This window comes from Rutidosis leptorrhynchoides, chromosome 3, assembly GCF_046630445.1.
Source record: "Rutidosis leptorrhynchoides isolate AG116_Rl617_1_P2 chromosome 3, CSIRO_AGI_Rlap_v1, whole genome shotgun sequence".
Classification (NCBI taxonomy): Eukaryota; Viridiplantae; Streptophyta; class Magnoliopsida; order Asterales; family Asteraceae; genus Rutidosis; species Rutidosis leptorrhynchoides.
In genome coordinates this window covers 40,106,480-40,118,729 of record NC_092335.1, presented here as the reverse complement: position 1 = coordinate 40,118,729, position 12,250 = coordinate 40,106,480, and the positions used below count along the sequence as shown (strand labels likewise).

Genomic DNA, 12,250 nt, shown 5'->3' with positions numbered 1-12,250 from the left:
AGGGAAGAAAAAAAGCGGGAAAGAAGGATCATCGGACCTCCGGCGAGATGTCAGAGGTCGGGACGACACTGGAAGCTGTTGGGTTTAGATAGAAGGCAGAGAAACTTTGTCTAGAGAGAGAAATGTTATTATTATTATTTTTTTTTGGGAAAAAACATATTATTATAAATAAATATAAAAGGAGATTTGATGATTTAGGTGTTACATGAAGTGTTACTTGTACAGATATCGAATCTGTTTGAAAGTAAATCTAATGTTCAACATGAACTTGATTGAAATAAAACTATAACATTGAAGAAACACCAACAATGATCGGGGGCGAGCCAATACCGAGACCACTTTCGTGAGAAGTAACCGACACCTAAACCATCAAATCCTAAAAAAGTACTCACCTAAACCGAAGTCTAAAGCAACATACGTCAATCCACAAGCCTCCACAACCAACCGTAACAACCCCAAACCCGTTAATCTGTAACCTATCCACTCGCCGGGCTACTCAAGAACACCTGCCTCGAAACCGCCTCAATCAGAAAATCAGAACAAAACTTCCGTTAGCTAGTACATCCAAGCAAACCCCCAATCAAAAGTTAACTCAGAAATGTTAATTGGAGTATAGATAACAAGTTCATTTATACATTTACTCTTTACTCCGTAATTTTGACCCGGAAGGTAAGGTCACATGTTAAAAAGTCAATGACACATAACTCACTTTTGAAACCCGATAATTAAAATGGTCCAGTTTGTGAAGAATAAACAAAATCATATACGCCACCGCCATCAAACAACCGCGCATAAACAAAATCATATCCCCAAATATCAGTCATTCAACAATATTTATTTATTTTAAATTTAATTGAAACAGTACACGATCAGAAATACAAATAATTTCGGTAACGATGATGAGGGGTTTAAGAAGGTTGATATCAGCGCATCGAGCCTATATTCTGGAACCCTACATATATAACGGTGTTAGACAACATACATCTCGCCGTCTATTATCCGTCTCGTTTTCTAAGAATGTTTTATCTCGTTTCCCATCTCCGGCTAGTGTTCGTTCATCGTACGCGTCATCTGGATTAGCCAATTTTGGAGGTTAGTTATTTCCGATTCATAAATAATGCTATTATTACAAGTGTTGAAACTGATTTTTATGATCTTATGATTTCTTATGCTTGATTTTATATGTGTGAATGTGTGATGTGTATTTATTAGGTTAAACTTGAGATGTACTTGATAACTGATGCCCAATGAAATTAGTCTGTACCAAAATGATTTAAGTTTTATTCGATATCAGTATTGTATGCTGTGAAAGGACAAACTAATATTTTATGATGCCAACATATAGTCATATACAACTACAATTTGAACATTGCCATTTACAAATTGGTGCTGTCATTGTCTCTTAGACTGGTGGAAACAATAAGAATTAGGTTAAACATCCTAGTGATTAAAGTAATAAACTTTCAAATTTGCATGTAGTAAACAATGGTAAGAAGGGGGTTATAAGGAAGTATTTCACGTAGCATAAAACATAGTAATGCCCTATTGAAAAACGGTTTCACAAGATTTTTGTAATTAAGGTTGTATCTTAAGGAATATATAGATTAAAAGCTAAGGAGCTTACATTAGGTGACTGTTGAAATCGTGGTTAAGTCAAGAAAAAGCGAAAGTGGGGATTTCAAAGGCATTACTTCTTGTATTGTTGATCAAATCTAGTCAAGTAATTGCAGAGATCAAATAAAACAAAACGATTGAAGGTCTATATCTATTACAGACCCTGGAAGGACCTCAGAAAATAGTAGAAAAAGATGTTAGAGACATGTTGGACGGGTCACCAAGGATAGAGAAACATGAAAAGAGTCATCACCATTATATTACATTGGCATTTGGGAAATTTGCTCAATCCTCTCCTTCCTTTTAGGTTGAAAAGAATGATAATATATAGAGATATGCATGGAACTATTAGTCCCCTTGATGGAGAGGAATCATGGTTGATTTAAAGGCATTAAGGTGGAAACAAAGACTTATTTTGATTTGAATGGTTGAGTTTTTTGGAACCTTAATTGTTAAGATCTTATTTTCTTCTATGATTAGTTTTTATTGTGGTGTGGATATGTTCTTTTTGTGAGTTAACTCTTTGATATGGAATATATGTATAATGTAGTTACATAGTCCTATTCTGTGTATTGATAACGTGATTTTGCATTTTTCAAAATGGGTGTATTCTTACATTAATTTGGACAGGGCAGAGGAGGAGCATGTTTATACAAACACAATCGACTCCTAATCCTCAATCATTAATGTTCTATCCTGGCAAGCCTGTTATGGAAGTTGGGAGTGCAGACTTCCCTAATGCTCGTACGGCTATGAATTCACCGCTAGCAAAGGTCCTTTTTGGAATCGATGGTGAGTTTATCTTGTGTTATTCTTTTACTTACCTTGGTGACTATATTTATTTATCTTAAAACCATATCCTCACTTGTTGACAATTAATTAACCAGTTGATGGAATTAATGTGGTCTGCTATTGGTGTAGGAGTTACCCGTGTGTTCTTTGGTTCAGATTTTGTAACTGTAACAAAGTCAGACGATACTAGCTGGGATTTCTTAAAACCCGAAATATTTGCAGCAATTATGGACTTTTATTCATCTGGGAAGCCACTGTTTCTGGATTCGAGTACTGCAGCTGCTATGGATACTGCTATTCATGAGGTAATTCAAACTTATTGGTTATATTGAGTGAATTGCAACCTTTACAATTTCCAATTTTTATGTCATTATGTTTTCTTATGCACGCCATGTGTTTCAGGATGACTCGGAAACTGTTGCTATGATTAAAGAACTTCTGGAAACACGTATTCGACCTGCTGTGCAAGATGACGGCGGGGATATAGAGTACATTGGATTTGACCCGTATGCTTCTTTAACCACCTGATTATATTATAGATGCATAGAAGATTGGGATCCATTTACACACATCAAAGATTTGTCATATGTTTTATTGGCTAAAGAAATATGTCATATGTTGATTGTCAGAGAATCTGGAATTGTGAAGCTTAAAATGCAAGGAGCATGCAGTGGCTGCCCCAGTTCATCTGTTACTTTGAAATCAGGCATCGAAAATATGCTGATGCATTACGTTCCAGAGGTATCAGTCATTCAGCTCTGCTGGTTTTAGCTTATTGATGTTTGACCCATTTGACTAGTTCCATTTTTGACAAAAAGATTTGGTTATCACTCATTCAGCTCTGCTGATTTTACCTATTGGTGTTTGACATTTGACTTGTTCCATTTTTGACAAAAAGATTTGGTTATCTCATTTGATTATGTGACCCTTAGAGATGAAATGTAACCAAAATTGGCCAACTCATGAATAAGTTGAAACTGATGCGACTAGTTATTGAACTTGTTTTTCAGGTTAAAGCTGTGGAACAGGAACTTGATGATGAAGATGAAAATGGAGAGTTAAAGAGCCAGCTGGAATAAGATCATCGTATTCTTTTGTTCAATACTGAGACGAGGTATCATTAAAAATCTAATATCAAGTTATTCGCAATCAGTTTTGTCTTCATTGTATGTATCAATGGTGATCAGTTGACACATTCTAATAATTAGTATCATGGTGGCTAGTCCATTGCTATTCTAATTTTATAGTACATTTTCAGTTAAGAGCGTCGAACTATTTGTACAACTCTACTCCCTTGCATAAACATAAAGTACATCAAAGGTCAATTGTATGTTGCCCCTGTGTTTCAATTGTGTTCGAGATAATTTATTTCTAATTATGTAATGTAATTCCAATATAAAAAATCACCATGCCTGGGAAATAAGTATGGATTAGAGCAGGTTCGGTGGTTCACCTTCCATATTTTTACTGATTCATATCACAGAATACATCTTATTCCGGAGCACTACTAATTCAGAGTTTCATACTATCAGTTAGTACTTTCTAAGAAGTTAACTGTTGATGTATACGTTATTCTTTATTTAAAAACGTATTTAGTTGTCGAAGTGTTACAAATGATTTAGATTAGAGAAAGATTTATTTAACAAAGCTCTTGGAGCTATAGATGCACAAAAACCGGATCCGGACCGGATCCGGATTTAAAGAAACCGGACAAAAAAACCCGGATTTTTCCAAATCCGGTTCTCGGGGTCGGTTTTTTTTCGGATTTTTTTTTCAGAATCGGATTTTTTCGGATCTCGACCGGATTTTTTTCGGACTAAGATCTTTGTCGGATTTTGATTTTTACCGGTTATATTTTTACCGGTTCGATTTTTATAACTTTTGAACAACAATAATATAATCAATATAAACAAAATGTATAACGCTTAAACAACTATAAATAATATAATTATAATTTATAACGCTTAACACTATAAATAGTATAAATAACAACATTTTTATTCAAATGATTAACCACTGTAGATAATATAAATAACAATAACAATACATTTATTTGAACGATACAAGTTACAACTATAAGTATACAAAAGTTAATACATTATTCAAGCTTCGGCATGGCCATCACCCGATAATGTATTACGAGCAAAGTATATCGAGCTTCGACATTGTCATCACCCATTATACATTACTCGTCTTGCCTTCGTTGTTCGAAATATTCTTCACTTGCTTCAAATTCGTGGTCATCAACCGCAAATGTTCGTTGGTAATTTGCAATATATTCGTCCATGTTAATGGGATCATATTCACCTTCCTCCACTTCGGTCTCGGTATTTCCTTCGGTTGATGAAGGTGATAATCTCGCTTCTATTTCTTCCATCTCTATAAAATCTTCAACGTCATTATCTAACGGACATTCTAATGACGTTTGATCTTGTATCCTATCTACCCCGTCCAAATAATCCTTCAAACATACGCATACTTCCACGGCTTGGGGGGTAAGTCTTGACCTTCTTTCCGAAATAATTCGACCGCTAAGAGAAAAAGCCGATTCGGAAGCTACGGTTGAAGCTTGAACGGCTAATAAGTCACGAACCATAGCGGATATTATTGGATAGGTGTCTTCTTTTGTTTTCCACCAAGCCAAAACATCAAAGTTGTGAAATTGTTCGGGATTCATGTTTAGTGCAAAGTTTCCAATCTTGTAATATCCTAACTCGCTTGTGGGTGCCGATGTTCGGGCACGTTTCGAAGCGTCTTCACGTAATTGGTTAAAAAGACTAATATTAAGGTCTCGGGCCCTTCGAGAAGATGATCCGCTCTCAAATTGGTCAACAATTGGGTTTGCTTGTCGACCATAAGTTGTTGCATAAATTGAAAATAATTGCTCAAAGGTGTTATTAAATTCGAATATTTGGTTGTTTATATAGTTGGGTTCGTCGTCTTCGAGACCATGAATACAATCCAAATTTTGATATATTGTTGTCATCAAAAGTTCCACCCAAAAAAACTTTAGGTATTGTTCCAAAATATTTTTTTAGTTTTTTTCTTATGTAAAAAACGGTTTGTCTAAAAGTACGATTATTTGAGTTCGCAAATTCGTTAATTTTTCCGTCATCATATAAAGTTGTTGTAAAACTAGTGAGCTAGTTGGGTAATAAACACCCGAAACTTTTGTCGTTGCCTCTTTAAAAACTTGTAAAAAATTTGTTAATGCTTCCAAGTCATCCCATTCGTCGTTATCAATCGGTTCGGAATATCCCTTTCTAATTAGTCTATTATTAAAACCGATTAAAGTTTCTTTTTGTCGTAATATATTTTCAAACATAAGACAAGTAGAATTCCACCTAGTATTATTATCAAAATAAGGACCTAACCAAGTGCCATTACAAGTTTTAACGAAATTTTTATAGTTTTTATGTCGTTCGTTGCTCGTACGATATATCGTTACTAATAATTTTTTAAATTTATCTTTTAACGAACTACAATAAGTTAAACAATCTTGAACGGTCAAGTTTATAATATGAGCAATACAACGTGTATGTAAATACGCACCATTTAAAACCGTCTGCATTCGTATTTTTAACATATCCATGACACTAGTATTATTAGAAGCATTATCTAGCGAAATAGTAAAAACTTTATCGATTAAATTATATTCAATCAAAGTGTCTTGTATAATTTTTCTTAAATTATTACCATTATGCGGATAAGCAAATAATTTAATAGCGATAGTCCGTTTCATTAATAACCACGAATCGGGATGAAACCAATGAGCGGTAACGGCTAAATAAGAATTTACCGTTCCGTGTGGTGCGGTCCAAACATCACAAGTTATAGAAACTTTATGTTTATATGTTCGAAAACCTTCAATTATATCATTTTTAGCTTTTTTCCATAATTTAAAAGCCTCACGTCTTAGAGTAGTACGACTTACATTGTTATATCGCGGTTGTAGTCGGTTACGAATTATCTCCGTAAGCTTTGGATTGCCGAAGTGGTTGAAAGGAAGCCCTTGTTGAATGACAAACCTTGCCAAATCTTGACGAAGAGCTTCTTGATCGTATAAAAAAATCGAACCATCCCGACCAAGTGTAGGTTGTGTCGGGTCTTCTTGAACGGCTCCTTGACAACTTTTTCCAAGATGTTTTCTTAAAGTAGAGTTACCCGAAACACCTAAGAACTTAAAACATCTCTTGCAACGAGCTCTTTCTTGATTATCGTTCATCACGCACAAGTCGAAATTAGACCAAACGTGTAACGACCCAACCCGTTAACCAACCCAAACTGCGTAAAAAAAAAATTCGAAGCAGGCCTGCCCAGGCAGGGTGCGCGGCGCGCAAACCTACCTGTGCGCGGCGCGCACAGGGCCTGGCAGCCCGCTGTCCAAAATGTTCCATTTTCGTAAAAAGATCTAACACTTCCCATCATTTTTATACGAAATGCTTTTCACAACATATTAGTATGAGTAAAACTTGCACGAATCAATGATAAAACGAGTTTTCCATTGCGGGGCCCACATATGCCCAAAATACCATTAAGTACGAAATACGAGTTTCGACCACAAAAGTTTAATTGCCAAACGTCACTAGAGCATGGTGTTTGGGGTTAAACTACCCAAATCTTGGTCGAACTTCCAAAAAAACTAAAACCCCCGAGAGCCACTAATCCAAGCGAATACCTTTGCCCTTATCCAAGCCGGATCCTAAAAAGGTAAACAACGAGAGGGTAAGCTAACGCTTAGTGAGTAGAATAAATATATACATGCATATAAGACTTACCTACTCGCATCCACGATATCATATAACGCATTCAATCGCAAAACATCTCGATAAACAAGCTAGTATCATCAAATCGTACAACTAGCAACATTAATAGCATAATAATCATAACATTAATTAAATGTTAACGTTATCAACTATAACCCATGGTTAACCAAATTCTTCACAAGGGAATGTGTGACGATCGCTCCAAATCCATATGGACAATACGTCATTCATTGATTTCATTGCGAGGTATTTGACCTCTATATGATACGTTTTGTAAACATTGCATTCTTTTGAAAAGGCACACCATAAATGAATATTTAAATCAAAGGTTTTTAACATCTGATGATTTCTACATATAGACAATCACTGTAAATAATAGTTTACAATAGTACTTCCGTTGACAGTACAGTCAAAATAAGATACATGGTGATGATTTGGTGAATGCAACGTTTCCTTGAAAAATATGCCATGTATGACTCCATGCACATAGCTTGTCTAACATATAAGCAAACAGCGGAAGACTTCTAGGGAACCTGAGAATAAACATGCTAACAAGTGTCAACACAAAGGTTGGTGAGTTCATAGTTTTAATGTTTCGTATAATCTGTATATAAAGGTGGATCACAAGATTTTAGTTGTTTCATCCAGAAACGTTTATCAAAAGATTATATAAAAGTGAATCACAAGATTTCAGTTGTTTCATCCAGAAACGTTTATCAAAATATTCTACGAAATTGAGCACCCTGGTAACTAAACTTTAACGTATATATAATTTGTACCCTTTGTATAATCATCTTAATAATACACGCAAACCAACGTGTACGCTTCTCAAATAGCATACGTCCGTTAAAAGGCTAGCGCTCTAGCTCGGACGGGGATGTCAAGCCCTATGGATCCATATACTACTACTCGCGCCCACCAGTTCTTATAACTGGCAGTTACTAGTTACCAAAGCTAAGGGATTTTCGGTTCAAACTCGGTGTAGAATTTAGTATGTACTTGTATCAATTGCGTTTAAAATAAAGTGCATGTATTCTCAGCCCAAAAATATATATTGCAAAAGCAATTAAAAAGGGAGCAAATGAAACTCACGCACATAAATATTGTATATCGGTTAATAAAGCATTTGCATGTATTCTCAGCCCAAAAATGTAGAGAGTAAAAGGGATCTTATGAAACTCACGCATATAAATCTAGTATTTTCAGTATTTATAAACAGTCGCATGTATTCTCAGCCCAAAAATATATTGAGTAAAAGGGATCATATGAAACTCACGCATATAAATCTAGTATTTTCAGTATTTATAAACAGTCGCATGTATTCTCAGCCCAAAAATATATTGAGTAAAAGGGATCATATGAAACTCACTGTTTTATATTGATATACAATATTGCAGGAAAGCACGTAGACGCATTGGATATAATAAGCACGAGGTTTGATTCACAAAAATACCCCCGAATATTACCCATAACCTCCTTGGCAATAACCCATATTTTCCTTAGCTCTAGCTTTCTCGGAAACTCGTTTTGAAAAATTACTTGGACAGCACTCCGTCGTAATATTTTATGTACATTATTATTTTTGTATCGCAAAAATAATAACACTAATAATAAAAATAATAAGATTAATAATAATCTTATTATTATTAATAATAATAATAATAATAATAATAATAATAATAATAATAATAATAATAATAAAATAAATAAATACGGAGTAAAAATAATATATGTGTGTGTGTGATTTATCTGGCCAAAACTCGAGAATTTATAGCACTTGGCCTGAAATCTGGAGTCATGCGACTCGCATGGAAATGGCCTTCTGGCCATGCGACTCGCATGAGGACCAGGGACAGCTCACATTGTTTTTGTCCTAACATTTGTCGACATAATAAAATATAAATATAATATATATAATTTAAATTAATTAATTATATATTATATTAAATTCACGTGCATAGTTGACTTGTAATTTTTGTTCCGATAAGTCGTACGTTGTCACTCGACTTATGTCCCGGTTCCGGTTTTTCGAACGCCCTTTCGTACGCTGAGAAAACTTGTACTTTACGTTTCGTGAATCGTACCTTTGTCAAAATATAGTCTTAAATCATCCATAAAATATACCACTGTAGCAAAGTCAATTTTTACTGTAGCAATTCACTGTAGCAAAGTCAATTTCACTGTAGCAAATAGTGATTTTCGAAAACACTGTAGCATTTTGAGTAATGTGGCAATTTGAAAATGTTACTATCGTTTACTAAATAACTTAAAATTATATATATGTATATATCTTTTTAATATATATAAATCAGTTTTTAAATACACATTGGAAGTTATTTATAAATAAATTTTAATAATAAATATTTCAACTTATCATATATATTCAAATAGATATTTAAACCAATAAGTTTAATGTACGGTATCAAATAATTAATACATTGTTACCTTTTCAAGTTATAGTATATATGTATCTATTTACATATAATTGTTCGCGAATCGTCGAAAACAACCGAAAGGTATTTAAATATATAAAAGTAGTTCAAAAATTTTGAGATTCAGTTTTACAGACTTTGCTTATCGTGTCGAAAATGTTAATCATACAAAGATTAAGTTTAAATTTGGTCAGAAATTTCCGGGTCATCACAGAATGACTTCGCGAAACAAGTCATCGATGTTCATAACAACTGTTAGCTCCCAAACACGGCTATGGTATACTAACCCTCGAGGTGTCCCAAAAACGGCTATGGCATCACCCCCAAGTGTTCCCAAAAATGGCTATGGCATCACTTGATCAACATGTGAGTAAAACACGGCTATTACTCACAATCATGTACACAAACACGGCTATGTGCACAATAACTCGGATAATAACGTGGGAGTAAAACACGGCTATTACTCGCCACTATATGTACAAACACGACTATGTGCATAAATATAAAACGTGGACAAAACGGCTATGTCTCACAACTATGGTCACAAAACAGCCATGTGACACCATTAATACGGCACGTAAATCATATACATACATATATAGATTTTCCACTCACCTTGTCGACTTGGCGAGATTTCCAACCACAACTTGTAACTTCAAAGCGAGTCACCTAACACAATTAATTTCTCAATTAATTCACATAATAAGTTGGACTTTCCACCAACTAGCCTCACTAGTGCATTTATGACCCATTTGCACTAGAATCACTCATAAAAGATCAAGACTCCCAACCAATCACTAAAAGCTAGTGATTAAGGTTCTAAGACTTCCATCAACACATAACTAGGATGTTTTCATACTCAAATTATCCCGCTAGGTCAAACCTACCCATTTGACCCATTTCAAGTCAACCATAAACCCTAGAATTAGTAATTTACTAACCATTTAAGCCTCATTAACATTAATTATACTTTGGAACCCTAGGTTAAATCATTCTTGAGTCTTCATGACTCAATCTTACCCAAAGCCCCCAAAATCACCAATAATGGGTTTTGTTTTCATCACTAACCCAAGTTCTAACCCTTAAACAAATTAAATTAAGGAAATCAAAATTAGAACTTACCACCACAACTAAAACGTAGCTAGTGAGGAGATGAACAACTTTATAACCCGAGCTAAGACCCGAAACTAGCTCCTTCTTCCTTCACTAGAGCTTTCTCTCTCTCAAAATTTGGGTTTCTCTCACTAGAATTAAAGTAGAAAGAAAATGGTTGTTGAAAGTGGAGTTATGACTCCCACAAACCACTGATCTGTGATCTTAACTCGTCCCCAAGTGAAATTACCACAATACCCTTCCAAAATATCTGATTAAAAGAAAAAGAACCCGGCTACAGTAGGAGTGCGCGGCGCGCTCCCCTAAGTGTGCGCGGCGCGCACACTAGTCTGTGCAGGTTCTGATCACAGATTAATTACACACAGCTCTCCACGCTTTATATACACTATATACACTTCTGTACGATAAATAATATGGTGTTACAACTCTCCCCCACTTGAATCGGAGCGCGTCCTCGCGATCCAAGCCGCATGACAAACAGGAAGATAAACCAACACAAATTCTTCGGGTTCCCATGTAAACTCGGAACCTTTACTACGACGCCATTGGACCTTAAAGGTCCTCACCTCTTTGTTACGCAACATCTTCACCTTCTCATCAAGTATAGCTATCGGCTCTTCATCATATTCTAACTTGTTGTTTAACTCGATCTCATCCAATGGCATCCATGATGAATCATCCGCAAGACACTTACGGAGATGGGAAACATGAAATGTATTATGGATCCCCGCAAGCTCTTCGGGTAATTCCAAACGATATGCAACTTCACCAACACGAGCCAAAATCTTAAATGGCCCAATAAACCGAGGAGCTAATTTTCCCCGTTTTCGAAACCGAATAATACCCTTCCACGGCGAAACCTTAAGCATCACCTTGTCACCTTCTTGAAACTCGATCGGTCGCCTACGTTTATCGACATAAGATTTTTGTCTATCTTGCACCGCCTTTAAACGAACCCGAATCATATCGATTTTATCATTTGTCTCCAATACCAAGTCAGAGCTCCCGACTTCCCTTTGACCCACTTCACCACAACAAATCGGGGTTCGACACTTTCTACCATATAACATCTCATATGGTGGCATTCCAATACTAGAGTGAAAACTATTATTGTACGAGAATTCCACCAAAGGCAAATGTTCATCCCAACTACCACCGAAGTCAATAATACACGCACGTAACATATCCTCCAATGTTTGATTCGTACGTTCGGTTTGACCGTCCGTTTGAGGATGGTACGCCGTACTCATATTTACCCTCGTACCCATATCTTCATGAAACTTCTTACAAAATCGAGAAGTAAAACGTGTGTCCCGATCCAAAACGATAGACGCGGGAACGCCGTGTCTTGATATCACCTCCATAATGAATATTTTCGCAAGTGCCTCTGACGTAATTGCTTCTTTAATAGGAAGAAACAATGCAATTTTCGTCAATCTATCAACAATCACCCAAATAGTATCAAATTGAGTTCTTGCCGTTTTAGGCAACTTGGTAATAAAATCCATGGTAATATGCTCCCACTTCCACATA

At 35.5% G+C, this 12,250-nt stretch overlaps 1 protein-coding gene across 1 annotated transcript; it reads left to right on the top strand.

Annotated features, from left to right (window-relative positions):
* The first annotated feature begins 768 nt into the window (after positions 1 to 768).
* On the top strand, positions 769 to 3,788 carry LOC139895973 (nifU-like protein 4, mitochondrial). Its single transcript, XM_071878536.1, has 6 exons — positions 769 to 1,092; positions 2,245 to 2,406; positions 2,536 to 2,711; positions 2,809 to 2,912; positions 3,036 to 3,147; positions 3,417 to 3,788. The coding sequence occupies exons 1-6, from the start codon at positions 897 to 899 to the stop codon at positions 3,483 to 3,485; spliced, it is 819 nt and encodes a 272-aa protein (XP_071734637.1). The 5' UTR covers positions 769 to 896; the 3' UTR covers positions 3,486 to 3,788.
* The last annotated feature ends 8,462 nt before the right edge of the window (positions 3,789 to 12,250 follow it).